At 65.7% G+C, this 27003-nt stretch overlaps 4 protein-coding genes across 13 annotated transcripts in view; 2 read left to right on the forward strand and 2 right to left on the reverse strand.

The window, feature by feature from the left end:
• The window catches only part of DCTN1 (dynactin subunit 1), a 59425-nt gene extending 53687 nt beyond the window's left edge, over positions 1–5738 (forward strand). For 7 of the 9 annotated variants that reach the window (XM_084516349.1, XM_084516344.1, XM_084516346.1 and 4 more), the window contains 10 exons: positions 241–372; positions 847–975; positions 1275–1417; positions 1722–1888; positions 3244–3258; positions 3770–3903; positions 4421–4610; positions 5119–5195; positions 5317–5406; positions 5490–5738. In XM_084516349.1, the coding sequence (XP_084372475.1) occupies positions 241–372; positions 847–975; positions 1275–1417; positions 1722–1888; positions 3244–3258; positions 3770–3903; positions 4421–4610; positions 5119–5195; positions 5317–5406; positions 5490–5627 (1215 nt within the window). In that variant the 3' untranslated portion in view covers positions 5628–5738. The remainder of the gene's footprint in view (positions 1–240; positions 373–846; positions 976–1274; positions 1418–1721; positions 1889–3243; positions 3259–3769; positions 3904–4420; positions 4611–5118; positions 5196–5316; positions 5407–5489) is intronic. The other 2 variants (XM_084516345.1, XM_084516348.1) reach the window with 1 other exon arrangement.
• Positions 5739–5970: 232 nt separating this feature from the next.
• On the forward strand, positions 5971–9989 carry NOP56 (NOP56 ribonucleoprotein). The gene is made up of 12 exons (XM_084516376.1): positions 5971–6018; positions 6213–6302; positions 6435–6549; positions 6627–6788; positions 6908–7106; positions 7334–7521; positions 7627–7778; positions 7973–8073; positions 8406–8554; positions 8736–8857; positions 9054–9197; positions 9421–9989. The coding sequence occupies exons 1-12, from the start codon at positions 6016–6018 to the stop codon at positions 9601–9603; spliced, it is 1608 nt and encodes a 535-aa protein (XP_084372502.1). The 5' UTR covers positions 5971–6015; the 3' UTR covers positions 9604–9989.
• Positions 9990–10211: 222 nt separating this feature from the next.
• On the reverse strand, positions 10212–17634 carry IDH3B (isocitrate dehydrogenase (NAD(+)) 3 non-catalytic subunit beta). 2 transcript variants are annotated; one of them, XM_084516389.1, is made up of 12 exons: positions 17582–17634; positions 17362–17442; positions 15552–15650; positions 14793–14913; positions 14338–14398; positions 14090–14222; positions 13540–13673; positions 12996–13098; positions 12430–12576; positions 12263–12357; positions 12099–12159; positions 10212–10380 (listed from the first exon to the last, which is right to left on the reverse strand). In XM_084516389.1, exons 1-12 carry the CDS (start codon positions 17615–17617, stop codon positions 10303–10305), a joined length of 1149 nt encoding a protein of 382 aa, XP_084372515.1. In that variant the 5' UTR covers positions 17618–17634; the 3' UTR covers positions 10212–10302. The 2 variants fall into 2 exon arrangements, with proteins under 2 accessions (XP_084372515.1, XP_084372514.1); XM_084516388.1 differs by lacking the exon at positions 10212–10380 and adding an exon at positions 10941–11724.
• Positions 17635–17944: 310 nt separating this feature from the next.
• On the reverse strand, positions 17945–26768 carry VPS16 (VPS16 core subunit of CORVET and HOPS complexes). Its single transcript, XM_084516359.1, has 24 exons — positions 26613–26768; positions 26426–26514; positions 26243–26340; positions 25368–25496; positions 24844–24988; positions 24660–24775; positions 24271–24393; positions 23401–23456; positions 23076–23165; positions 22468–22562; positions 22219–22295; positions 21900–22031; positions 21673–21800; positions 21399–21434; positions 21086–21194; positions 20878–21012; positions 20698–20806; positions 20291–20388; positions 20052–20156; positions 19416–19493; positions 19091–19260; positions 18861–18957; positions 18610–18713; positions 17945–18374 (listed from the first exon to the last, which is right to left on the reverse strand). Exons 1-24 carry the CDS (start codon positions 26663–26665, stop codon positions 18230–18232), a joined length of 2517 nt encoding a protein of 838 aa, XP_084372485.1. The 5' UTR covers positions 26666–26768; the 3' UTR covers positions 17945–18229.
• Between the last annotated feature and the right edge of the window lie 235 nt (positions 26769–27003).

Below are 27003 nucleotides of genomic sequence, written 5' to 3' on the forward strand. Positions count from 1 at the left end.
TTGGTGCACGTCCCCGGGGGCTGCAGACCTGCCTGGGAGGGTCTCGGGGAGCCTGGCAGTGAACTGGGAGCGTGGCCGGGGAATACCGAAATGCAGCGCGCTCTGCTCCCTGCTCTGTGCTCTCCTTCCCCACGGCTGGCCTCGTGCTGCAGCCGCACCGAGGGGCACCTGGTGGGGAGCCAGGAGGGGGCTGCAGCGGGGGCTGAGGGGCACCTACAGCTTCTGTCCTGTCCCGTGCAGATCTACGGCACCCAGGGCATCAACCCCTACGAGTGCCTGCGGCAGTCCTGCAGCATCCTCATCGCAACCATGAACAAGATGGCCACGGCCATGCAGGAGGGAGAATACGATGCTGACAGGCCACAGACCAAGGTGGGCTTTGCCTGCGGCAGGAGCCTCGGGCATTTGAGCTGCTCTGCGATTCCCCACAACTTGGGATCCTGCTGAGAGAGACGAGACCTTTGCGAGGTCTTGGTGCCTCCGAGGTTTCCCCAGGGGCTGACACTGGTGGTGGTGAAGGCACAGGGAACAGTGACCCTGAGGAGAACAAATACCAAGGTGCAGTGCCCTGAGGCTGGTGGTGCTGGGACGTGGTGCTGAGCACACTGAGGGAGCTGCTGATGTGCTCGGCACGTGGTGGGCAGCGGTGGGGTACCCTGCTGCTGGTCCCTGGCTAGAGAAGTCCTCTGGGTGCAAGGGGGGCAGAGACCTGGGGATGGGTGGCAGAGGCCTGCAGATACAGGGAGGCCAAGAACAGTCCCCCACTTGCCATGTGGCCCATTTGCAATTACTGGGATTCCTCTTAAAACACCACTGTTCATGTCTCTTTCCTCTGGTGTGTTGCAGCCCACCCCCCCTGCTGAGCTGCGGGCCGCGGCTCTTCGGGCAGAGATCACTGATGCTGAGGGGCTGGGGCTGAAGCTGGAGGACAGGGAGACGGTCATCAAGGAGCTGAAGAAGTCCCTGAAGATCAAGGTGAGCCGTTCCTCATCTGCCTCTGCCGGTCGGTGAGGAGCTGCAGTGGGGCTGCTGAGCTCCCGGCACCGTGCTGCCCGTGGGGCTGGCTGCCCCAAATCCTGGTCGGATCTCCTGGAGGTACCGACCCTGCTGTCAGGGAGCTGCTGCCTGCTGCAACCACAGCCTGCTCACAGCGGGCAGCACCTCCCTGGGTGCCAGGCACAGGCACGGCGGGGGGCAGGACCCCCCAGGCACCACGAGGAGCTTTCCTTGGTGCCACCCCCAGGGCCTGAGCCCTCTGATCTCTGCTGCTGCAGGGCGAGGAGCTCAGCGAGGCCAACGTGCGCCTCAGCCTCCTGGAGAAGAAGCTGGACAGCGCGTCCAAGGACGCAGACGACCGCGTGGAAAAGATACAGACAAAGCTGGATGAGACCCAGACGCTGCTCAAGAAGAAGGAGAAGTAAGTGTGGGATGGGTTCGTGGAGCTGGGGCTGGCTGCTGGAGGTCTCTGGTGGGGACTGCACGGTCTGCATGCCTCGGGCTGGCCGGGAGCATTGGTGAGTTAGTGCAGGGCGATACTGGGGGGGGGATGAGCAGGGGAACCGCTGAGTTCGTGGTGCACAGCAGAGCTCAGGTTGGGACAGGGATCCTGGGGAAGGCCTTGTTCAAACACACTGTGGAAAAGGCCGTTGTCCTGGCGTGTTCTTACTGCCATCGCTGTGCTCCGAGGATCTCCCACACGCGGTCTGTGTGCTCTTCCCCAGGGAGTTCGAAGAGACCATGGATGCTCTTCAGGCAGACATCGACCAGCTGGAGTCAGAGAAGGTGGAGCTGAAGCAGCGCCTGAACAACCAGTCCAAGCGAACCATCGAGGGCCTGCGCGGGGCGCCTGCCTCCGGGGTTGCTTCCATCGTGTCCGGCATTGCCGGAGGTGTGTAACCACCCAGAGCTTCCCAGCTGCCGTGGGGTGGGGGCAGAGGGGCAGGGGGCAGAGGGGCAGGAGCCGTGCAGGGGAATGCCCCCGGCACTGGGAGCAGCGCAGCTCTGCTGCCCAACCTGTCCTCGGGGAGCCACGGCCCTGGTGGGGGACAGGAGGGGGAGAAGGCAGGAGGTGTTTGGGCTCTCGTGGTGATGAGTGGGGCATGCAGGCAGCCCACAGCCCCTGGCAGCTCCGTGCAGGGGCAGGCAGAGCAGCGAGAGCAGCTTTGTGGAGCTGGCTGGGCCTGTCCTCCCCGCAGGGTGCTCCAGGGGGGATGCAGGGCTCCATGCCAGCCTTCTGGTGGGTCCTCCTTGCTGCACGCAGTGCCTGCCTCCATGCTGCAGCTTCCCAGGACACGGGTGGGCTCTGCTGTCCACCTGGCTTGGTGAATGAGAGCCAATTTCCCCTGAAGTCCCCAGCGAGGGGTGGGTGATGGTGAAGGACAGGCGATGGCTAAGGCTGTGGTTCCTCATGCTGCCTAGCAGAAGGGTTAGCACCTTCTGGGTCCCTCCGTTTGGAAGAACACCCTAAGAAAACTGCCTGGAGGCAAGTACAGAGGCAAAGCAGGGCTGTGGGGTGACAGAGCTGTGCTGGCACCTTTGTCAGGAGCTCTGGCCATCGGGCAGTGCGTGGCCTGCTGAACTGTGAGCTCAGCTCTCCTTTGGGACCGTGCCCAGGAGGCTGGGGAGCAGCCTGTGCCTCTAGCAGCAGCGTGGCGATGGTCTGCTGGGTCTGTGTCCCTCACGGCCCCACCAGGGCTGGGGAAGAGCCCTGCACAAGGAGGGCAGGGCAGGTCTCAGGCTTGCTCTGGCTGCACCACGAGTGCTGTCAGTTTGCCAAGAGGCAGAGGTCACCCCCTGCCCCCAAAACGCCCCATGAGGATGCAGATCCTGGGTGCAGCAGCTCCTGCTTCTCGTGGAGCTGCAGCTTCTCCCTGAGTCACCGTGGCCACAAGCTCTGGCTCTCTGAGCACCCTGAAGGTGCCATTGGTGTAGTCTGGGTGCTGAGCAGTGTACGTGGCGCTGAGCACTGTGCCAGCACCAGCCTGCCTTCTGCTGGGGACGTGCAAAGCCTGAGGGGCCTCTGTGGGGCTGCTCCTGCACTGGGAGGCTCTGGCTGAGCGTCTGGGGCAGATCTGGGTGGATCCGCACCTCTTCAGACCCAGAGCAAGGGGCAGCAGTCGTGGGCCCACGCGTGTCCCACTCGGATGGCTCGCAGCCCTCTGGGCACGGCTCCTTCCAAAGCTGACCCTTGGCTTAATTCTGCTTCTTCTCATCTTTCCTCTGCCTCCTCTCCTCGTACCGCAGAGGAACAGCAGAGAGGTACAGTACTGCACCCCAGCATGCGAGTGCTCCCAGCCCTGGCCCTGCATGCAGGGGCTGCAGGGAGGTGCCCAGGGCAAGGTCTGGCCGGGGCGGAGGGGGAAAGGAGCCAGGACGTGCGGGTGCCATGGGGGCTGTGGGGCAGGGGAGCGGGCAGCTGCTGTGACCCCAGCACTGGAGAGAGGGGGCCCTGGAGCGGCCGGGGAGAACCCCGTGTTTTGGCAAGGGGCAGCGGGTGCCCGGTGCCGGGGCTGCTGAGGGGCGTGGGTGCGTGATGCTGCCCGGCCCTGCTGGGTTTTGGCCTTTTCCATCCGAGCAAGGTGTGTGCAGTGCTGCATGTTCGCGATGGCTCGCGGGGCACCTGGGCGTGCGCCACCAAACCGTGCGGCTGCTCACCCGGTGCTGCGGCCGTGTCCTGGTGCCCAGCCCCCTCTGCATGCCTGGCGCCCGCTGCAGCTCCCTGTGCCGGGGCGTTTTGGGTGCTGACGGCGCTGCTTTGTGCCTGCTGCAGGTGTGGGCGCCGGCCAGGCAGCAGGAGGAGGCTCGGGGCCGGTGCAGGTGAAGGACTCGCCTCTTCTGCTCCAGCAAATCGAAGCCCTGCAGCTCTCCATCAAGCACCTCAAGAACGAGAACAACCGGCTCAAGGTGAGGAGGGGGCAGCAGATGTTGCTTTATGGAGGGGAGGGAGCTCTGCGGGGAGCCCAGCCAGGACACGAGGGCACCGTCCCCGCTCCTGTGCTGGGCTGGCAGCACCCGGTGCTGGTGTCGTGTCCCTGCCCGGCCCCAGCCCCGTTGCAGCAGATGCTCTGGTTGCTGGCCGATGGAAACTGATCCAGTCACTGATTGATTAATGATTGCACTGTGAGGAAATTGGCAAAGCAGCAAATAATCTAATTAGCAAAATAACGTTCCACTGGTATTTATTCATAGACATGTCATTATGCAGATTATTATGCATAACTGTGCAGATGTTAATTGTAGCTCTTAAATCTAATGAGTCACGTCCGTGGCCGCTGCCTTGTCAGGGTGCTGTAAGTGCTGGGGTGCCGATCTGTTCCCTGCCCTGAGGCTCACAGACGCTCAGCTGTATTTACACCTCATTTTCTCTGCTCTATTCCTCCCAAATAAACAACTTCTGATCACCTTTACCTGCTGGTTCTAGGGAGCCCAGATGAAGATGGAGCTGGCCAGCTTGAAACCTCTGCACGTAGCTAAGGTCTCTGTTGCCAAGAACAAGCATGGGGAAGATCTGGCTACGGTCAGCCTCTATCGCAAGACAAGCCAGCTCCTGGAAACCCTCTACCAGATGAGCACCAACACCAAGGTGGTGGACATGAAGCAGACAAAGTCAGGTAGGTGCTGCACAACCCCCCGGGGCTGGGGCAGCTGGGAGACCACGCAGAGGTGCTCTGTGCCACGGGGGGACTGCTGATGGGGACTGGCAGCTCCTGGCCATCCAGCTGGGATCCAGCAGCAGGGGGTGTGTGCTGCAGGGCATGGCTCCAGCCTGCCCCCGTATCCCTGGGAGGGATGGGGCTGCGCTGCTTGTGCTGGCCGGGCTTCCACTGGGGAGCTCTCCTGGCCCAGAGCCGTGGCCCTCCTGTCCCAGCATGTGTCTGGGGACAGCATGGCTCCAGCCTGGCGGGCAGGAGGCTGAAGCTGTTTCCCTGTCAGGGTGGCTCAGCCTCTGACCCAGGGCGCTGCAGGCTGCGCCTGGAGCCTCCTGTCCCCACAGCCCTCCTCTGGTGGCAAAGAACCGGGGCTGGCTGGGCCGGTGCTCCGCGGTGTGGGACTGTGCTGAGGGCTGGGTGCTGGGCCCCGCTGGGTCAAATGCACCTTCCTCACCCCCGGCCTTTGCAGGAAGGAGCGCAGCCACGCGCCTGCTGGAGCAGACGGCCCGCCTGTGGTCCCTGAAGACCACCATCGACACGCTGCAGGTACGGTGGGCTGGGGGGGTGTCGGGGTGAGCTGGGGGCTGCCGGGCACAGCCCTCCCCTGCCCCCGGGGCTCGTGGTGCGGTGCTGACGGTGACAGTGCTGTGCCCCGCTGTGCCCCCAGGCTGACACGCTGCGGGAGGTGGTGCAGCAGCACCCGGGCGCCAGCGTCCCCACGGCCTTCGGCGTCTTCCCATCCTCCTCCTTCCTCAAGGTGAGCAGGGGCAGGGTGTGGGGGCTGGGGGTCGATGCTGATCGATCACCGATCGCTAATCACTAATCCCATTTATCCCGCAGGCGCAGCGGGAGCAGGAGCAGGGCGCCGCCGCCTTCGGGCGCGTGTCGGTGCCGTGCGCGGCCGGGCAGGGCCACACGGAGCGGGTGCTGCTCACCCCCGAGCTGCTGCAGCGCCTGCAGGGACACTTCGTCTGCTGAGCCCCCCGAGCCGCCCCCGCACCGCCCGCACGGAACGGACCCGGCGGGACCTCCCCCCCGCACCCCCGCCCCGTCCCCTCCCTCCCCCCAATAAAGCTCCCGCTCCCCGCACTCCGCGCTTTTATTCACGGGGGCGGGGCCACGGAGCGCCGCGGCGGCTGCCATTGGCTGTGGGCGGCGAGGGGCGGGCAGCAGCGGCGATAAGCAGCGCTGATTGGTGGGGCGGCAGAGGCGGGCGGGGCCGCCTGGTTCTCCCGATCATTGGCCGAGACGCTTCGCGCCGATTGGTGGGCGGGGAGCGGCGCGCGGGCTCCCATTGGCCGCGGGCGACGAGGGGCGGGCTTCCGGCGCGGGGCGGCCAGTTCCGGGCGGCGGCGGCGGCGGCGGGATGGTGAGAGGGGGGCGCCGGCCGCAATCCGCCCCCATCGGGACCGGGCCGGGCCCGGGGGCCGCGGGGGGGGCGGGGGCGGCTCCGGGGGGCGCCGCGGGGCCTGGGGGGGGGCCTCCTGCGGGGCTGGAGGGGACGGGGGTTGGGGGGCACCGAGCGGGGCCCGGCCCGGCCCGCGTGTGACCGGCGTCCCGCAGGTGCTGCTGCACGTCCTGTTCGAGCATGCGGCCGGGTACGCGCTGTTCGCCGTGCGCGAGGTGGAGGAGATCAGCCTGCTGCTGCCGCAGGTACGGGCCGGGGGGGGGAACGGGGGGAAATTGGGGGACGGGGGGGGGTCGCCGCGTGCCCCTCCCGGGAGCCCGGGGCCGTTCGGTGCCCGCCACGCGCGGGGCCGGGCGCTCAGGGGGTGCCGCCGGCAGGTGGAGGAGAGCGTCCTCACCATCGGCAAGTTCCACAACGTGGTGAAGCTCGTCGCCTTCGCGCCCTTCAAGTCGGCGCAGAGCGCGCTGGAGAACATCAACGCCGTGTCCGAGGGTGAGTGGGGGGGCACCAGGGGGTGGGGGGCACGGCCCGGCCCGGCACGGCCCCGCTGAGCCGCCCCCACCCCGCAGGGATCCTGCACGAGGACCTGCGGCTGCTGCTGGAGACCTCGATGCCCGCCAAGAAGAAGAAGGCGCTGCTGGGAGTCGCCGACGCCAAGATCGGGGCGGCCATCCTGGAGGAGCTGGGCTACCAGTGCCAGACCGGGGGGGTCGTGGCTGAGATCCTGAGGGGTGAGTGGCCGGGGGCAGGGGGATCTCACAACCTGAGACCCCTGCAGGGCCCGGGGGGGCCAGCCCAGGGGTGCTCAGCCGCACGTCCTGCCGGGGTGGTGACGGAGCCCTCCGTGCAGGGATCCGCCTGCACTTCCACGCGCTGGTGAAGGGCCTCACCGCACAGTCGGCCTCCAAGGCGCAGCTGGGCCTCGGCCACAGCTACTCCCGAGCCAAGGTGAAATTCAACGTGAACCGCGTGGACAACATGATCATCCAGTCCATCAGCCTCCTGGACCAGCTGGACAAGGACATCAACACCTTCTCCATGCGCGTTCGGTGAGGGGGGTCCCCGGGCGGGAGGAGCGGCGCGGGTTTCCTCCCCACGCTTACCACAGGCAGCTCGTCCTCCGGCTGCCTGTACAGAACGGGGAGGGAGAGCACGGCCCCGAATGCACCCCAGCCGGGCAGACCATGCCCCGGCTGGATTGTGAGCGGGGACACACGCGGGGCCGGCGGGCGGGGGCGTGCATGGGGCCGGGCTCTGCCCTGACACTGTCCTGCAGGGAGTGGTACGGGTACCACTTCCCCGAGCTCATCAAGATCGTCTCCGAGAACTACACCTACTGCCGGCTGGCCAAGTTCATCGGGAACCGCAAGGAGCTGAGCGAGGAGAGCCTGGAGGGGCTGGAGGAGATCGTCATGGACAGCGCCAAGGCTCAGGCCATTCTGGAAGCTTCCCGCTCCTCCATGGGTAGGTGGGGATGGGCAGCGATGGCTCCGTCGGAGCTCTGAGCTGAGTGGGGTCGCTGCTGCTGCGTGGTTGGTGTTGCTCAGCCCTCATGCGTGTCTTGCCCAGGCATGGACATCTCCCCCATCGACCTCATCAACATCGAGAGCTTCTCCAGCCGCGTGATCTCGCTGTCCGAGTACCGCAAGGGCCTGCAGGAGTACCTGCGCTCCAAGATGAGCCAGGTGGCTCCCAGCCTCTCGGCTCTCATCGGGGAGGTGGTGAGTGCGAGTGTGTCCCCCCCCGGCTGCCCCCGGCCGCGGAGATGATGTCTCAGTTAATCTGTCAATCCACTGAGCTGTGCTGCTGACACCTCTCACTGCTGATCCCGGCCGGGGGGCTGCGTGCTGCCCCATCCTGCTGGTGTGGGGCAGTGGGACAGGGGCAGCCCTGACCCCTGCCCCATTCCTCGCAGGTGGGCGCCCGCCTCATCTCGCACGCCGGCAGCCTGACGAACCTGGCCAAGTACCCGGCCTCGACGGTGCAGATCCTGGGGGCCGAGAAGGCCCTCTTCAGGTACCGCTGCAGGGTGGTTGCGGTGATGGCAGGTTCCTGGGCCGCTGGGTGCGATGCGCCGGGCCCCCGCTGCCTCGGCTGCGTGTGATCAGCCAGCCCCAGCCCCTGAGCGACCACCGCGGCTCTGCGTCTCCCCCGGCGGGGCGTGCTGGGTGCCCCGGGCAGCTCTGCCCAGGGGTTGCCCTGGAGGTTAGCGGTGTGGTGGGCTGGGAGCTGGGAGGCACCCCTGGGGCGCTGCCTGTGAGCCAGCACCGGGGCTGGGGGAGGAGCAGCAGCTCTGCCTGGGGCGCCCTCAGGCCTGGGCTCTCCCCTGACGCCTCCCCCGGTTCCAGGGCTCTGAAGACGCGGGGGAACACCCCCAAGTACGGGCTGATTTTCCACTCCACCTTCATCGGGCGAGCGGCCGCCAAGAACAAGGGGCGCATCTCGCGCTACCTGGCCAACAAGTGCACCATCGCCTCCCGCATCGACTGCTTCTCAGGTGGGTGGGGAGCCACAGCCCTTGGCGCCCCGCAGGCTCTGCCGTGATGGCAAGATTTTTCGTCAACAGCATTTCACTGAGTGAATGGTGACTCCTGTGGTCTGAGCAGAGCGCTGGGGCTGCGGGAGGTGGGAGGTTGGGGCAGGGGGAGGGGTGCTGAGCCCCCGTCCTGTCCCTGCAGAGGTCCCCACCAGCGTCTTCGGGGACAAGTTGAGGGAGCAGGTGGAGGAGCGGCTCGCCTTCTATGAGACCGGGGAGCCACCCCGCAAGAACCTGGAGGTCATGAAGGAGGCCATGGTGGAGGTGAGGCCGTGTGGGGGTGCCGGGCAGGGCCCCGTGTCGGAGGTGATGTCAACCTGCCATCCTGACCTGCCGTGGAGGCAAAAAAAAACTGATTTAATGAGGCTGATCCGACGGGTGCCACGGGAAGGGGCTAGGACCAAGCTGTGTGCTGGGAGCCAGTCCCCACCCTGATGAGCTCGCTCTGCTCCCCTGGCAGGCGAACGAGGTGGTGGCTGAGGTCAAGAGGAAGCAGGAGAAGAAGGAGAAGAAGAAGAAGAAGCGAGAGAAGCGGCGGCTGGAGGCTCTGGCTGCAGCTGCAGAGGAGATGGAGGACTCGGTGCTGGAGGCAGAGGAGGCAGAGGTGAGGGCAGGGGCATGGGGTGGATGCCCGTCAGGAAGGGGCTGTGGTGGCCCTGCTGTGTGGGGTGTGGCTGGTCCTTGCCCTGCAGGGTTTGTGGGGGCGTTGAGACCCCAAAAAAACCAGCCCAGCCCCACAGGTGAGGGAAGCAGCCTGCGTGGACCTGGCGTTTGTCTCCTCCCCGGGCTGGACACAGCCCATTTATTTACAGTTGGTTTCCCTTCAGGAAAACGACACAGAGCCTGTGAAAAAGAAGAAGAAGAAGAAGGAGCAGGAGCCCCTCTCAGAGCCCGAGGAGAACGGGCTGGAGGAAGACGCTTTGCCCAAGAAGAAAAGGAAACTGATGGGAGAGGCTGCCCAGCTGGAGAAGAAGAAGAAGAAGGCGGCCAAGGACTTGGAGGAGGACTAGGGGAGCAGGAGCTGGAGCAGGGCCATGCTCCAGCAGTGTGGACTCATTGCCTGGCAGGAGCTCAGCTCGGTATGGCCGTGGCCCCCCCTGCCTGCCGTCCCGGGGCTCCCGGCAGCTGCATGCCCCAGAATGTAACCGGGGGGGCTGCATTAAAGGCGTTTTGGCACCTCGGGGTCCGGGTGAGTCCATGGGCCAGGCTCAGGTGCCAGCAGGCTCCACGTGGAGGCCTGAGCCTCGCTGTGCCTTACGCAGCGTTGCCTCCTCGAGCCCATTTTGGGCTGGCTCTGGCTGCGTGGTGCCCGTCCCAGCACCCCCAGCATGCGCAGTGGGGGCAGGAAGTAGCTCGGTGTGACTGAACCTCAATAAAGGGCTGAGGTTGTTGTCCATCGCCTCTGTCTTTGTTCTGCTGCAGATGAAGGGGCTGAAAGCCTGGGAGAGGCAGGGGGGGAGGCCCCAGCTCGCCTCCAGGAGGGGCCTGGTCCCTGCCAGCAGCAGCAGTGACCACCATGGGCTGTGGTCCCACTGGAGCAGCCAATGCAGCTTGCATGGCGCTGTGCCCCCCACCCCCACTGCATCCACTGTCAGTGCACACCCGGAGCCCCCCGTCGTGCTGCAGAGGCCACTTTATTACAGGGAAGCAATAAATTACCGGGCAGGCAAAGCAGGCACCCCTGTGCTGCCCACGGCCGAGCAGCAGCCCTACACATCCAGGGCTGCTATCACCGCTTGGGTGAAGTCCAGGGACGTGGCGTATCCACCCATGTCCGCTGTGCGCACCTGCAACGAGAGGGGAGCGTCAGCACCGTGGGGCTGGGCCCCCCCAGGGCCTCTGAAGCCCCCGTTGGTGTCCCCAGCGCTGGTGCAGGGGCCATGGGGACAGCTGTGGGAGCAGGGGGCGGGTGGCACAACCCGCCTGCATCGTACAGCATCAGTCCCCCTGATTTTTATTTTTTTTTTGCTGCTGTGTCTGACACCGCAGCTGTGGGGGTGTGTGCGGTGCTGGGTGTCCTGCTGTGGGCTTCAGCAGAGGCTGGTGCTGCTCCCTCTGCTCTGAGCCCCCCCCAGGGGGCTGCTGCTGGCTGCAAAGGAAGGGTGGCGCCTGCCCCTGTGCCCAGAGGGCTGCGGTAAGAGCAGAGCTCCCTGCGCAGAGCTCCCCTGCTGCAGGCTACGGGTGGGGGTGAGGAGCCAGGCCCCCAGCTCCAACAACCGGTGTCTGGCCCCTGGAGCACGGCCTCAGGTCCCTGCCAGGGCTGGGGCCAACCCACACCTCACCACGACCCTGCTGGTGCAGGGCAGGGCAGGGGGAGAGCAACCCTGCGGGGAAACAGCACCGGTGCTGGTGGGCAGCGTTGGTCCCTTTATTTGCAAACACGGATACAAAGCGCGGCGGCACCCAGGCCCCACTCCCTCACACTCAGGGCAGTGTCTGCCCCGTGGGTCCTGCCCAGCCCCACAGCGCCGTGGGGCACAGCCCCTGGGGGCTGCAGCAGCAGCGAGCCCACCCCGGGCACAGCGAGCAGGCGGCTGTGCCTGGGCCTCCTCCTGCACTGCCCTGCCTGGGGGCGGGGGGCTCAGCTCGCAGCGCCCCCACCCCACAGCCGCCTGTCCCAGGGCCTGGCACTGAGCCCGAGGGGCTGCTGGTGCTGAGAACCTTCCCCTCCTGCATCCCTGGGTGCGGGGCCTCAGCCCTGGGGTCCTATTTATTGCTACAGCCTCTGCGGGCAGGGGGAGGACCCCACAGGACCCTGGCCCCGCTGAGCTGCCTGCCGGGGGCCGTGCTGGGCGCTGCCCACCACCTGGCACCACCCCGGCTATGGGGAGGAGGGGAGATGGAGCTGACATGAAGCTGGGGGCTGGGAGCCCCCCCAGTGCCGGCCACGGGTGGGTGCTGGGCTGGGGAGGAGGCGAGCCCCCTCCTCCCCAGGGACCCGGCAGCCGGGGGGTGGGTGGGGGGAGGCGGCGCCGCTAGGCCTTAAGCTGGGGGAGGCTGGTGGAGGGCGCGGAGAAGTCCCGGGGCTGCCCGCGGGGCTGCTAGGACCCATAGTGGGGGTGCAGGTTGTCAATCACAGACTTGACGAAGTCAGAAGTGGTGCAGTAACCGCCCAAGTCCCGTGTCCGAACCTAAAAATCCAACACAGGGAAGGGGAGAAACAAGGGAGAAACGCCATGGTGAACTGAGCGCAGCGACCGCGAGCAGGGAGAGGAGAGCAGCTCCCTCTGCACACCCTGCTGGCACCCCGCCGGGGCAGCAAGCCGGGAAGAGGCCGCCTGACGTCCCCCACAGCTCCCCTAGGCAGCAAACGCTACGGACAGCACGAGACAAGCACAGAGGGGCCGACTACAGCACGGCTGCACGCGGGTTTCTGAGCTGACGGCTGGGGAGGGAGCTGGGAGCGGCGGTCGGGGCCGGCGCTGTCCCTACGGGACGACGCGGGGCCGCCACCGCCCACACGGGAGCTACGGACACACACCAGGAGCGGCCGCCCAACACTCACTTTTCCGACTTTGATCACCTTCTTCACCGCGTCCGCGATCAAGTTGGAGTGAAATTCCAAGCTAGGGAGTGAAAGCAGACGCAGGTCAGCCCCTGGCTGTCAGTCTGTGCCCCCCGGCCACCCTCCCCGTGCCCCCGTCCCACACAGCCCCGTCGGGCCCTTACTTGAGGTGCCGCAGCATGTTGGCAGCCGAGAGCAGCATGGCCGTGGGATTGGCGATGTTCCTGCCCACGGCCTGGGCGAAGGGGTGGCGGGCGCCCTGCAGGAGGAGAGGCCGGTGAGGGAGCAGCCCCGCAGCCCCCCGCAGCCCCCCGCAGAGCCCCCCCCTCACCATCTCGAAGACGGCGTACTCGGCGCTGTAGCTCTCCCCGGGCACCACGCCGGCACCGCCCACCAAGCCAGCCGCCAGGTTGTCGATGATGTTCCCGTAGAGGTTGGGCATGACCAGGACATCGAACTGGTAGGGGTTCTGCACCAGCTGCATGGGGGGAAGAGGAGGGTGTGAGCCCTGCTCAGCGGTCCTACACAACACAGGCAGCCCTCAGGAGGGGGGAAGGTTCATGAGTCTGTACCCAAAAACATCCCCAGATGTGGTCAATTGGCAGCAGGCAGAGCCCTGCTGAGAAGATGCCCTGGCATCCAGGCAGTTTTGTAAGGCTCTGCCAGACACAAGCTGCACGTGGCCCTGCCAGCTTCAGTCCCTGCAGCTCCTGCCCTCAGCTGGAGCAGAGCAGAGGACCTGCAGCACCCTGTCTGTGCTCCCTCGTGCAGGGAGCTATCAGCAGCAGCAGCTGTGTCAGCTTTCACACAGGTGTTTTTAATCCCCTCACTCAGCAGATGAAGCAGCAGAAGGTAAAGAACAGCTCTTGGGGTAGGGCAGGGGATCAGGATCCTCACCTGCATGCAGCAGTTGTCGATTATCATGGTGTCAAACTTGATCTTGGGGTACAGTTCTGCCACTTCCTCACAGCACTGCAGGAACAGCCCGTCGCCTAATTTCCTGAGACACAGCACACACAGTGAAAGTCCTGCAGGGCCGCAGTAAAACCATTACAGCAGCAGGTGATCCAACAGCAACTGCTGTCCCACCACAGCAGGGCACAGCAGCAAGCAGGGCACCTCCACCCAAACCCAAAGCGGTGAAGTCGTGGCCCAGGGGCACAGAGCCCAGCTCACGGTGTCAGAGCTTTTCCCCTTCTCAGCTGACAGCCTGCAGGATGCTGTCACAGCTCAGTGAGGCTCGTGCTAGAGCCGAGCCCATACAGAGGGGGCTGGGGCCGAGCCTTGCTGCCAGGAAAAGCCCAGCCCCTCTGAGCCAGACCAGCACCATGCACTGCTCCACCAGGGCAAGGAGCTGGGAGCAGCGAGGCCTGAGGCTGCCGGCAGCCACGTGTCTGACACGCAGTGACAAGAGCCCCCAGACCCACCCCATGGCACTCACATGATGTTGGCTTTGTGCACGGCCGTGACCTTGGAGCGCCCTTTTTTGGTGGCGAAGTCAAAGGCGAACTTGGCGATGCGCTGCGACTTGGCCCGGGTGATGATCTTCAGGCACTCGATGACTCCCTTGGCGCTCTGGGCACGGGAGGGGGGTGATGAGTTGAGCACCGTGCAGCCCTGCCCCAACCCTCTGCAACTCGCCACCCTGCACCGCTGAGCCCCAGTGAGCCCCAGACGAGGAGCCCCTGCCTGGCGCTGGATCTCCTCTCACCAGCAGGTTCCTCAAAGCCGCGGTGCCTTTCTTGGGCACTGTCCCTCCTGCAGCCCATCAAGTCCCTATCTCCACCCCTCCACCCCATCTCCTGCGCCCAGCACTGCCCCATGGCACATCACTGCAGCTTCAGCCAGTTCCTCCATTGTGCTGAACTGGTGTGGAAAGCAGGACCGTGGCCCAGCAGCAGGAAAAGCCACACAGCCTGGGGCAGGCGTCCCCAGCCCTCAGCGATGGCCCCAAGGCAGAGCAGCCACGCGCTGGAGGGCAGCTCCTGTACCTCGTGCTCCAGCGAGCTGTACTCCCCCTCTGTCTGCTCACGAATGATCACGAGGTCCAGGTTGTTGTGGCGTGTTTTGTAGCCTGGCAAGCTCTTCACGTGGACAACGTTTGCAAACAGGTCTAATTTGCGCCTGCAAGAGAAGCAGCAGCAGGGTCAGCACCTCACCACGAGCTGTTTGGGGCAGGGAGGGCGCCCTGCAGGTGCCGGGCTGAGAGCTGCTGCCGCTGCCACCACTCCGAGCTCACCTCAGCCTCATGTCGTAGGACGCCAGCTCTCCCTTGTACTCCATGGGGGTGTGGATCTTGCCTGCGGGGACATCGAGCAGCAGTAAGAACAGGGAGCGTGCTGACAGCCCCTAAGGGCACGGCCTGAACCCAGGCCCGACAGCAGCAGGGACTGGGGGCTCTCAGCAGAGCCTTGGCCACGCGCTGACCGGCCTCGTGCTGTGGAAGCCCCACGAGATCCTTTGTTTCTCCAGCCTGTGCCAGATCTCCCTTCAGCAGCAGAAGCTGGACACAACCTCACACACCTCATTCATAAGCTAAGGACACCCGGTACGGGCAGTCAGCCTCTTTGTTTAGACACCACGCTGCCTTCCCCAGGGCTAACCACAGAAATTCCTGCCCTCCAAAAGCGTCTAACGGCGTTTGGGTTAAGGCAACACCTTCAGGCAAAGCAGGAGCAGCAGCGCTGTCCTTACCTATGAGGGCCACTTTGCTTTCCTTCATGGAGTCCACCACCTCATCCAGCTTCTCCTCCGATGCCATGTTCTGCACCTCGCTCAGGTGGTGCTCGTCGAAGACCACCGGCACGCTGGCGGCCTGCAGCAGGGAGGCAGCACGGGAGCCACGGCCCGCAGGAGGCTCGGCAGGGACGTTTCAAACACCCCACAGAGGGGCAGCGACTGCACGGCCCGGAGCGTGGGGCGTGGAGCCTCAAACCAGCCTCGGGGAGAGGAGGGAAGCGACCACGGGGCGTGCTGGGTTCCTGTCACCAAACTTGTCACGTGCCAGAGCACAGAACTGCTCCCTGCTACCTCCCACCCCGCGCTGTGACACGGCTGCAGGAAAGCAGAGCTCCTCAGAGCAGAGCTCCTCGCCCATGAGGATCGTGGCCAGGAGCCCGTAGCAGCCCTGTGCAGCCGGGCGGTGGCAGCGCCGTGGCCACGCTCCCAGCAGGAGCAGTGAGGAGCTGGAGCAGTGCCACTGCCTCAGCAGGGGGAGGAAAGGACCAAGTGGGCCAGAGGGGCAGCTCTGCTCGCTGCACGGCACAGCTCCGGGCTGGGAACACTGAAGAATTCAACCATCTGCAGGATTTTTCATCTGAATCTTTTTAGGGGAAGGGCAAAGCCCCGGGGCTCTCAGACCGCTGCAGCTCGGCACTGCAGCCCAGGGGCAGGCTCTCAGCTGTCTCAGCAGCTGCCCCCCCCCGTCCCCGTGCCCCCGGGGGCAGCCCTTACCTTGAACACCTCCTTCACAGCGTGCATCAGCTCCGGGCCCACGCCGTCCCCGGGCAGCATGGTGACCTGGAAGGTGCCGTCCGGTTTGGTGTTCTCTGGCTGCAGGGAGAGCAGAGGGCAGTGACAGCTCCTGCCCCCCGGGGCCGTGACCCACCTGCACCCCCTTACCCGCACACCACAGGATGGAGGATTGCAGCCAAGGAAACATCCACGCTGGCTGCAGTTCTCAGTAACAAAGCCTGGCTGCGGTGCTAACCCCGAGCTGCCCCCTGAGCCCCTCCTGCCCCCCCTGGCACCCACCAAAGGGGTGCTGGAACATCCCCGGGTTTTGTGCTAGGACAGAGCCTGAAAGCACTCAGCAGAAACAGCTTCAGGCTAATCCCTGAGCCACCCCACAGGCACCCCCACATCAGCCCTGCTGCCCCCCCCTTCGCTGGATCCTATTTTTACCCGCTGCTTTTACTAATCCTGCCCCTGCAGGCAGTAATTCCCTGCACCGAGCTGACCCGAGATCTCACAGAACCAGCTGCAGACCGGGCGGTCTCAGGAGGAGACAAGAACTGCACCTGACAGCTTCACCAGGCAACGTCACACTACAGAAAAGGTAACACCCAGAAATAGGGATGCAAGTGAGGACAAGCACTGCCTTATGAAGGAGTTTTTTGTCTGGAATATGAGGTTTGACTCCCCTCATCTGCGTGAAAGGGAACCTTACATGTCCTCCTCTTCCTCTCAGTCACTCCTGATTTTCCACTACCAGACAGGGGCAAGTCAGGGAGACTGTATGCAGAGCCACAGCCACGTCTGGCAGGCATTTACCCAGTTCCAAATAGCAAGATGTTTAATATGTTAAATGTAAATGCTGTCTGCTCTCCTCTGTGCAGCAGGGGAAGTGCACGTGTCAGAGCTACGAGGTGCAGGCAGGCGGTGAGGAGAGGCAAAATGCAACAGCAAGTGTGAAATGAAAGACCAGAGTCTCTGCTTTTGTCTGTTTTGGGGAGCACAACCCCAGAATCAAGCTGTGGGGCAGAAAACCTCGCCAAGTCAGCATCGAGAAGGGGCAGAGCACGTGCAGATGTTACCCAGTGCTGAACCCTTCCTCTCGGTGTCCTCACCACAAGCACAGGACACCTCTGCCTACTGATGGGCCCGGGCAGGAGCCGTGCTGTCAGCCATGGTGTGACAGGCACAACGTTACCTCACTGCTTGTTTGCTCTGTCCTTACTCCCACCAAAAGCAGTGAATGGCTCTGCTTTTCAGGCCACGAAGGGTAAACCACATTCGTATATGCTAAGCCACTGCTCTTACCTTATCTGACCTCTAGCAGCGATTGCAAACTACTGCACAGAACGCTGTTAGCAGCAGTTACTATAATTACACACACCAAAATTAGGGGTAAGGGGCAGGGAGCAGACCAAGACAACTGTCACTGCTGCAGCCCCGTGCTCCGGCTGCACAAACCCTGCAGCAGCTGGGAACAGGCGGGCAGCCTGCGGGGACAGGGACAGGGACAGGGCTGTGCAGGGATGGAGGGGTGCAGGGACGCAGGCACAGCAGGTGCAGGGATGGTGGGATGCAGGGATGGAGACACAGCAGATGCAGGGATGGCAGGGTACAGATACAGCAGGGTGCAGGGACAGTGGGATGCAGGGATGCAGGGACAGCAGGGATGGCAGGATGCAGACCCAGCGGGGTGCAGGGGCTCTCCATGCCCTGTCCCATATATTTTGGGCCATCCCCCTGCTCCTGCCGCAGCTCCGTGCCCCCTGCCCGCACACAGCCCCTCACAGCCCCCCCCCCCGGCCCTCACCTTGCCCTTGGCGGTGTCCCGGAGGGCGGCGGTGGCGCTCAGGGCCCGCCAGGCGCTGATGCTGCGGGCACGCAGGAGGCCCTGGGGGGGGCGGCAGGCGGTGAGCGGCGGCCGAGGGGACCCCCCCCGAGCCCCCAGCCCCGGATGGAGACCCCCAGACCCCCCCCAACGCCCCCCCTCCTCCCGGCCCCCCCCCGGTCCCCGCCGCCCCCCCCCTCACCCCGGCCGCCGCCCGCCCCGCGCTGAGCGCCGCCATGTTGCCGCCCCACAATGCACTGCGGCTGGGGGAGGATGGGCGTGGCCTAGTGGTCACGCCCCCATGAGCCCCCCCCCCCCCCCACCGCCTTAGGGCCCCGGCCTCAGCCCCCCCCCCCCCGACACCCTCCAAGCCCCTGAGCCCCCCCCGGCCCCAAGACCCCCCCCTCCCAGCCCCGAGACGCCCCCTCAGACCCCTGAGGCCCCCCCAGACCCCCCCAGCCCCCTGAGACCCCCTCCCCAGGCCTCCCCCGGCCCCAAGACCCCCTCTCCCAGCCCCCAGACGCCCCCCCCGACCCCCCCAGACCCCTGAGACCCCAGGCAGCCGGGCGCTTTTGCTCTTTATTGACCAGAAGTGGGGGTGCTGGGGGAGTCAGGGGGTGTCAGGGTGATCAGGCACCCCCTGCCCGCAGCACGCAGGCCCCCCCCCGGCACCCCAAGCACAGGGCCAGGACCCCTCAGCTCAGCCCCTGCACCAGCAGGGGGGGGGGAGCAGCGAGAGGGGACGAGGGGCTGGAAGGGGCAGGGGGGGCAGAGTGAGGCCCCCTGGCTCCAGCAGCTCCCAGGGGGGCTCGCAGCCCCCCCCCCAGGCTCACGGTTCCCCCCCCCGGGTTCATTTCTTCATGAGCTGGGCCCGGGCCCGGTTCAGTTTCTCCATCAGGGCGCTGTCGGTGCCGGGGTTGCAGCGCGCCAGGACACAGCTCAGCTCCGCGTCGCTCTTGTGCTCGATGGCAGCGTCGGCCGCCTGCTCCAGGTCCCTGCGGGCACAAAGGGGGCTGGGGGCTGCAGCACCGCTCCCCCCCCCCGAGGGAACAAGGGGAAGGAAACAGGGAGACCCCCCCACAACTACAGAAGGAGGAGGCTCATAGTATTGCCCCCAAGTCCCCCAAAACCCACAGCCTCAGGAGCGCCACTGCACCCAGCCCCAGCTGCTCCCCCCAGCCCCAGCCCTGTCCCCGGGCTCCCCCTGGGGCTCCCCCCGCTCCCACGCACCCCACGAGGATGAAGGCCTTGACGCGCTGCTCGGGGGTCACACGGGGGGCGTATTTCTTGGCCTCGTAGCGGTTGTGGTGCTTCACAGCGATCTCCACAAAGGGCTGGGGGGAGAAGAAGAGGGTGAGAGGGGAGGCAGCTGCCCCCCAAACACCCCCCCAAAGTTGCAGGACAGCAGGGGGACCCTGCCATGCACACGGGGACAGGGTGAAGGGGTGGCAGGACCCTCCAGGAGCGAGGCCAGCCCTTACCAGGTAGCCGATGGGCGACTTCTTGCTCTTGGAGAACTTCTCCATCTCCTCCCAGTCTCCGCGCGTGGCCAGGGCGTTGATCTTCAGCCACCAGTAGCTGGGGGGGAGCAGAGGGAAGGGGCTGCTCTAGCTGCCAGCAGGCTGCAGCCCCCATAACTCCCCCAGCCCAGGGATCCCCCAAACCCTTTTTAGGGAGGTGGCTCCCCAAAAAGCCGCCCCCCTGCCCCCACCGCTTGTCGGGGATCTTGAAGTCGCGGTAGAGCTGCTCGGCCTTCTTGTGGTGGCCGTCCAGGATCAGGGTGGAGACGGTGTCATGCAGCGAGAGGTCGAGGTAGGGCTTGTCGAAATCCTCCTGGAGGTGCCGCTGGAGCCGCAGGAGCTTGATCTGATCCTCCGTGGCCTGGGGAACGAGGTCCTGGCTGAAGGGTCCCTGTCCGAGGGGCAGCACCCCCCAGCAGGGTGGGGACCCTGTGGCCCGCATCCCATGCCCATGGCCCAGCTGAGCCCTGTGCTATAGTGGGGGGGGCACAGCACCCCCCTGGCCCCACTGCTCACCTTGGCAGCAAACTCGTTCTTGGCCTTGTAGTACTCGTCCACCGCGTTCTGCAGGGCTCCTACTCGCCCCTCGATGCGCTGGGGACAGAAGCCACGGCCACGTCACCCCCCCGGCAGCACGGCTGGCACGCTGCAGGGGACGGGTGGCCCCTCAAAGCCCAGCAGGAGGGGTGGCTGACACCGACACAGCCAAGGCCAGGCTCCAGCATGGTGACACTCAGCACTGATCACCCAAAATAGGCAGAGGGTTGGACCCCTCCTGCCCTGGGGGGACCCAGAGCTCCCCAGCACATGCAGGAGGGGACGGTGACCTCCAGCACAGAGCCCCAGGGAGGTGCTGGCCCTGGGGCATGAGCCAGGGGGTCCCTTCATGGTCCCTGGAGTTAGATTTGATCCTTATGGGTCCATCCTAACTCGGGCTATTCTGATTCCCACAGCCGGAGCCTACCCTGAGGGTGCAAACACCGGGCTCACGCTGCTGACCCCACGGGACAGGCACAGGCACCAGGCAAGACATGGCCCCCCCAGCCCCTTCCCCAGGGAGGGTGCCCAGGACGCTGCCACGGCCCAGGAGGAGGCAGGCTGGAGCCCCCCAGCCCTTCCACCACCCTCCTCCTGCCCCCGCCGGGCACAGACCTTCTCCGAGTAGCTGGAGTGGACGTGGAAGTTGCCGAGCTCCTGGTGGTTGTCGTCCTGGTTGTACAGGTCCTTCAGCGTCTCCCGCTCCTGGTGCTTGCAGAACTGGGGGGGCACAGGGAGAGGTGAGGGCAGGCGAGGACTGGGAGCTGCCTCTGAAACACCACAGCACCACCAGGGCCCCCCCGAGGTGGCGGGGCAGGGGACAAGGGGCAGAGGAAGGAGCGGGCAGCCCCTACCTGGCGGTAGAGGCTCAGTGCCACGGGCTGGTTCTGCAGCGTCATGAAGAAGGTGCCGCGGTTCAGCTCGTTCTTCAGGTGCAGCACCACGGTGTAGACTGGGACAGGGGCAGCGTTTTGGGGCAGGGGCAGCGTTTTGGGACGTGCGGCCAGCCCTCAGCACCAGGAGGGGAACAGGGGCCACCCGAGCACAGGGCACATCCGTGCTCTGCAGGTCCCAAGCAGCTCCCACCACCCCCATCCCACGCAGCACAGAGCCATAACCACGTTCCCCCAGACTCTGAGCCCTTCCCAAGGGAGTTTTGCTGCCCGGATGCTGAGCAGCCCCCCGGTGCTGGGTTCTGCAGAGCCTCTCCTGCCTCAGGACCCTCCCTCACACCCACTGCCCCCCCAGCCCTGCCCCTTACCCAGGTCCGTGTCCCCACTCTCGATGGCCTTGCTGAGGGCCAGCTTGCTCCGCTTCATCTTCAGCAGCAGCGGGACCTGCTCCCCGGAGCGTGGCTCGTACTCCAGCAGCTGTGGCCAGCAGAGAGGGCATCAGCACGCAGCCCCCGTGGGTGCCAGCACCCCCCCGACACCCCGGGGACCTTGATGGCCAGCTCCGTCCGGCCGCAGTCGTAAGCCCGGGCGGCGATCTCGGAGTAGGAGATGCCCGGCGTGTCCCCCAGCTTCTGGTTGATGGCGTAGGCCACCTCCTCGTCGGATTTGTCCTTCTGCTGCACCTGGAGGGGAGCAGAGCGGCACAGTCAGCACGGCCCTGGCGCTGCAGAGCCCCCCCCCGAGCCACCCCCTTGCCTTGTAGCAGGCCCAGTGGGCCAGGATGCGGCTGACGCCCTGGATCTCGGAGAGGCGCAGGTACTCGCAGATCCTGATGGCCAGGGGGTAGAGGCGCCGCAGCACCAGCCTGGGGGGGGACGTGGAGGCTCAGCAGCGAGCCCTGGAGCAGGGCGGGCGAGGGGCCACGCAGCTCAGCCAGCCTCAAGAGGGGTCCTGAGTGCTCAGAGCCCGCTGAGCCCCCAGTCTGTGGGGACTGCAGCGGGGCCGGGCACAGCCTCAGCCTGGGCTGCTCGGGGACGGGGCCGTGGTGCCCCGTGCAGGGGAGCCTCACCTGTCCACCAGGACCTCAATGGTGAGCTGCTTGTATCTGTGCTGACAGTCAAGGGCGTTTCAGACCCCCCCAGAGTGCAGGCAACGCTTGCTGGGTGCCCGTCCCCTCCCGGCAGCACCCCAGGGCCAGCCCAGCAGCACGGGATCCCATCACGGAGGGACAGCCAGCCCGAGGCACGGGCACAGAGCCCAGCTCAGACCAGCACTGACTGCACCACCTACCAGACCCCCTGCCCCCCCGGGACCCCCTGCCCCCGCCCCACGAGGCAGGATACTGGGTGAAGGTGAGGGGGATGCCGATCTGGTAGTCCCGGATGGCGTTGAGCACCCGCAGGTCCTGGCACATGCGCACGAAGCTCTCCGGGGGGAACTTGTCGATGAAGCACTTCCCAAAGGAGGCTGCCTGCGGGACAAGCACTGGCTCTGGTCACGGGAGAGGCCTGGAGCAGGCGGGGAAACGCCTTCGGCCTCACCCAGACCCTCCTCTGCCTCCTTCACTCACCCGCAGCAGGGATTTCTGAGTCTCCGGCTCGTGCTCGTAGCCGGCCGCCTCGATGCACTGGCTCACCGCCTCCGGGAGCAGCTTCTGGTCCTTGATCTCCCGCAGGTACTCGTCTGCCTTCTGGCTCTCCTTCTGCAGGGAAGCACAGCCCGTGGGGGATCTGCGGGCCAGGGGACGCTCACCAGCCAGGGGGAGCCCCGGGACCACAGGGGCTGCCAGGCCGTCCCCGTCCCACCGCAGAGGCAGCACTGGTTTGCACCAGAGCCGCCCCACCAAGCTGGGGCAGGAGGCAGGTACGGAGCAGGGCAGGGTGCCAAACCTCGTACTCCTTCTGTGCCTCCAACAGGAGAGCTCCTGGGGCCATGGAGGCGATTTTGAAGATCTCTTGGCTGGCCTCTGCGGGGGGAAAAAGGAAAAAAAACAGAGCATGAGAGGCTGCCCCACAGCAGGTGTCACCTGGGGCTGTCCCAGTGCTGCTCCCAGTGCAGCTCTGGGGCCCTAGGGGAGATCCCGTGCCAGAGCCCGCTCTCTGCGGGGCTGGAAGGGCCTCACCCGGAGGACACCTCACCTGGGATCTCGTGCAGGAACTCGTGGGAGGTGCGGGACAAGATCCGGACCCCATCCAGCTCTGGCACCAGGTAGGAGTCCTCATCCAGGACGAATCTGTGCTCCCCGCTAAGGGCTCGCGGGAAGGGAGCGGTGCAGAGCCAGCCCAGCCCAGCAGCGTCCCCCTGTCACCCACCCCCCCGGCTGGGCCTTGTGAACCCCCTCCCCTTTTCCAGGGACTGGGGAGGGACAGGGATCGTCCCACCACGACGGCCCTCGCTCACCCCTGGGGGATCCGGAGGGGGCCGTGCAGGGCAGGGCACAGCACAAGGGGCTGCAGGGGCTGGCACAGCACCAGCTCTGCTCAGAGCTGGGAGGGAACTGGGGGGGAACTGGGACACGAGGAGGAGGGGAACAGAGGAACCCAGCCAGAGGGGGGGCTTTCACTGCACAGGACTGGGATGGCCAGGGCTGGGCAGGGATGGGCTCAGCCTCCTCTGAGCCTCCTGGGGGCACTGACACCCCGGGGAGCTCAGGGCAGCAGTGTTGGGGGCAGGGGCAGCAGCAGCAGCCCGAGGAGCTTGGGCTGGCCTTTGGGAACGACCCCAGTCCCTCCTCCCCAGAGGATACTGGATGCACTCCGTGGAGTTCCCGACCACCATCAGCTGCCGGTCCCACGCCATCACCACGGCACGCTGCCGGCTGCGGGGACGCATGCACCTGCGGGGGAACCCCACGGGGTCAGGGAGCGCTGCCCCCAGCCCCACTGCAGCACCGGGACTGCCCCGCAGCCCCCACGCCTGGAGCAGGGACACGAGGGACGGTCCCACTCGTCCCGGGGTGGCCGCAGAGCTGGGCAGACCCCGGCAAAGGGTCGAGCATCCAGGGGTGTGTGGCGGGGGGCACAGCCCAGGGGGGCACAGCCCAGGGGGGCACAGCCCAGGGGGCCACTCACCAAACCATCTGCTTGGGCGGCGCTCGGATGCTGCAGTTGAACTCGCAGAGCTTCTCCTGGCAAAGAGACGAGTCAGGGAGAGGTGAGGGAAGGTGGTGTGTGTGCTGCTGGAGCCACGCACCGAGGGGCACGATTAGGGATGAAAACCAGCACAGAGCACACGTCCTGCTGAAGAAGCTGGCTCCAGCTCCAGCCCCACAGGGAGCCAGGGCACGGCTGGCACAGCCAAAGGGTGAGGACGCTGTGTGGGCACTTAAACTGACTGCAAGAAGCATTTATCTGCTGCTCTGGGGTGCAAACCATCCGCATGCAAAGCAAGGAACTGCTGATGCTCAACCGAGACCAGCAAGTGGACAGAGACTAAAGGAAAGTGGATTGCTTCAGGGGAGCACATAAATAACTGGGACACCTCCAGTATGGGAATCGGGCAAAGTCCTGCAAGGCCTCCTACAGCTGAGTGACCGCACTGCTCACGGTAATAAGAGTGAGACTAGCTGGGAAACGATACTGGAACCGCCCAGTTTGGGTACAGATGTAAGAGAATCTGATGTGGAAGAAGCACTTAGGGGCTGGCTGTTTGGGAGGAACTCAGATTTAGAAATGGAGATGCAAATATGGATTTGGAAGTGGAAAAAATGGCGAGATAGGTATAAAATTAGATGAAAAAACAAAGGTGGGAGGATATTTCAATGACAGGAGTGCAGATGCCTATTGCAAGGCCAGCCTGCAGAGCTGAGCCCATCAGTGCCCAGAGGGAAGCTGCTGGGAAGCCCCCCTGGGATGCCTCAGGTCTGGCTGCGAGAGGCAGGGAGGGAGCGCAGAGCAGGGGCAGGCAGCCCCCAGCCCCCAGCAGCAGGAAGAGGAGCTCACCTTCAGCGTGGCCAGCCCCATCCAGATGTAGCCAGTGTCGGTGAAGAGAGCCAGGAAGCGGTAGTTGAAGGACACGGCCATCTGGAGGTAGGCGCCGGCAGAGGGGCTCATGCCAGGGGGGGTCTGGGACAGGGAAAATGAGAGGGTCAGGGGAGAGGGTTGCACCCAGGGGCATCAGCCAGGGACACACAGCGTGCCACACGCCGGCACCGACTGCACAAGGGGCTGTGAGCTGGCCAAAGCTGTCCCCTCCCTCGCTGTGCCCACCTTGTCCTCACCCCTTTGAGGTGTCTGGGTGTTCGTGCTGCCCATGGCACAGCAGGGATGGGGGAAAAACCTGCCAGCGAGTGCTGGAGGCTGCCCCGCTCCCCTCAGAGTGGGTCACTCACCACCACGGAGCAGGAGGTGTTGTCCAGCAGGTACAGGTCCTGCCCGACGGCTAGCAGGACGATGGTCACTCTGTCCTGGGACAGCACGGCCCAGCAGGAGGGGGGCTTCTGCAGGCCTGCAGCAGGCACCAAGCGTCAGGGCCCCGCGGCAGCCGGAGCGGGGAGCGGCGGGGACGGGACGTACCTGGGACCTCGGGCATCCTGCGCAGCTTCAGGTCGTCGATGTTGGTGGCCAGGGAGAAGCGGTGTGCCCCGGTGAGGATGGCCACGCCGGTGCCGTACTCCGTGTGGAAGACCTTCGCCTCCAGCACGTGGTTCTGCAGCACCTCCTGTAGCACGGAGAGGGAAGGAGAGAGGGAGGTGGGCCTGGGCTGCGGCACTCGGGCTCTGCAGCACGCTGCCAGAGAGGCACCAAGGCTCTGGGAGTGAAATTGTCTCAGGGAGGAGTGAGCCCAGCCCCGTGCTGCACGGCCAGCAGCATCCCTGCTATGACAGGCCTTGCTCCTGCACCAAATTGGGGGCTTGCTCTGCCCCCAGCTCATGTCCGAAAGGGGGGCTGTGGGAGCCTCAGGCTCTCAGCTGAGCCCCGTGGGGCTGAGATCACCCAGGAAGGCCTCACAGCACCTCTCCGCCACCCAAACCCAGCCCTGCCCACCTGCTGGTGACGAGCTCCCCGGCCCTTCCCGCGCTCTGCACCGCCCCACTCACGTTGCCCATGCTGAAGTGGCGCTTGAACTCGCAGAAGAGGTTGTAGATGAGCACCGTGCCGTCCTCCTGGATGCACAGCAGGTCCTCTCTGGCCGTCCAGCCCAGCTGCACCACCTGGCCGCTCTTCCACTGCGGGCACGACACCGCTCACGTGAGGGATGTGCCACGGATCCAGGAGATGCAGGCAACGGCAGCAGCCGGGGTTTGGTGCTTGCAGCCCTGGACCCCCAGCTCTGCAGCACCCCAGGATGAGGGCAGCTTCCCGGCAGCTCCCCCGTGCCTGCCCCAGCCCCGTGCAGGGGGACGGGGGGCGCGGTGCTCCCGGGACCCCAGCACCGCTCCCACATCCCCTCTCCCAGACCGGGCGGGCTCCCTGGCCCTGTCCCTGCCCCTCTCCCCCCGTACCCAACCCCCGGTGCCCCCCGCACACACCGCTCCCGAGCAGCCCCTCCTTAAAACTTCTGAAACTTTTCCTACTTCAATTTTCTGCAATACTACGCTTACTGAATCCAATCAACTCCAATTTTAATTCCATTCATTATTTTGCATTTAAAATGAAAAAAAAAATTAGTTGACTACCAGAGTACTGTAACTATTTAAAAAGTACCTACAACTTAACTTAAATTCTTCAATGGGCAGACAAAATATCTGTTATTTTTCCTTGTTATTCTACACCAGGAAACAGATATTAGAAGAACACGAGGGAAAACAGTTTGTTGATGCTAGCTGAATTTAAAGTGAATTGTTGCTGGATGAAAACTGTTTAGAGCAAACTTATCCTACGGCCTCCTGGCACCCCGGGGGCCGCAGGAGCTGCACGGGGGGCTCTGAGGCCCCGTTTCCCCCCCCCGGGGCCGGTCCGGGCCCCCACTCACCGGGATGCTGGCGAGGAGCAGCCCCGAGGCCGAGAAGGTGTCCAGCAGCGGGCGGGCACCGGGCGACTTCTCCCTGCGGCCGCTGTTCCGGAGCAGAGCTGCGGGCGGCCACGGGGGGACCCTCAACCGGTGGCACCCCCCCGGTGCTCCCCCCCGGTGCTCCCTCCCCGGTGCCCCCCGTACCTATGGGCCCCCCGTACGGGGCGGCCGCCACCAGGCAGTCCCGCAGCTCCTCGCGCAGGCCCCACTCCATGGCGTACAGCTCCGACTTGCTGCCGGACGGACACACGGACACACGGACGGGCCGGTGAGGAGGCTCCGAGGCCCCCACCGGCCGCTCCCCCCCCCCCCGCCACCGGCCGCCCCTCACCGGTAGAAGGCCTCCTCGCCCAGCGGGTTCCAGTTGGCCGTGTAGCAGTCCATGGCGCCGCGCAGGGACCCCCAGGGCCGCCCCCGCCCCGCTCAGCCCCTGCCCGTGCCGGTGCCGGTTCCCGTGCCCGTGCCGGTGTCCGCGGCCCCGCCCCGCCCCGCCCCGCCCCGCCCCGCCGCCACCGACGCCGCGGCTGCCGCCATCTTGAGTGAGGGCACGGCGGGAGGGGGGGGGGAGGGAGGTGGTGCCGCCATCACGAGTGAGGGCACCGGCGGGGTGAGGGAGGCGCCGCCATCTTGAGTGAGGGCGCGGCGCGGCGCCGCCATCCCGGGGTGGCCCCGCTGGGCCCGGCCACGGCCCCCGGTGCTGGGCGCAGGCGGTGCCCACGGCA

Source organism: Aythya ferina, assembly GCF_964211825.1.
Source record: "Aythya ferina genome assembly, chromosome: 4".
NCBI lineage: Eukaryota > Metazoa > Chordata > Aves > Anseriformes > Anatidae > Aythya > Aythya ferina.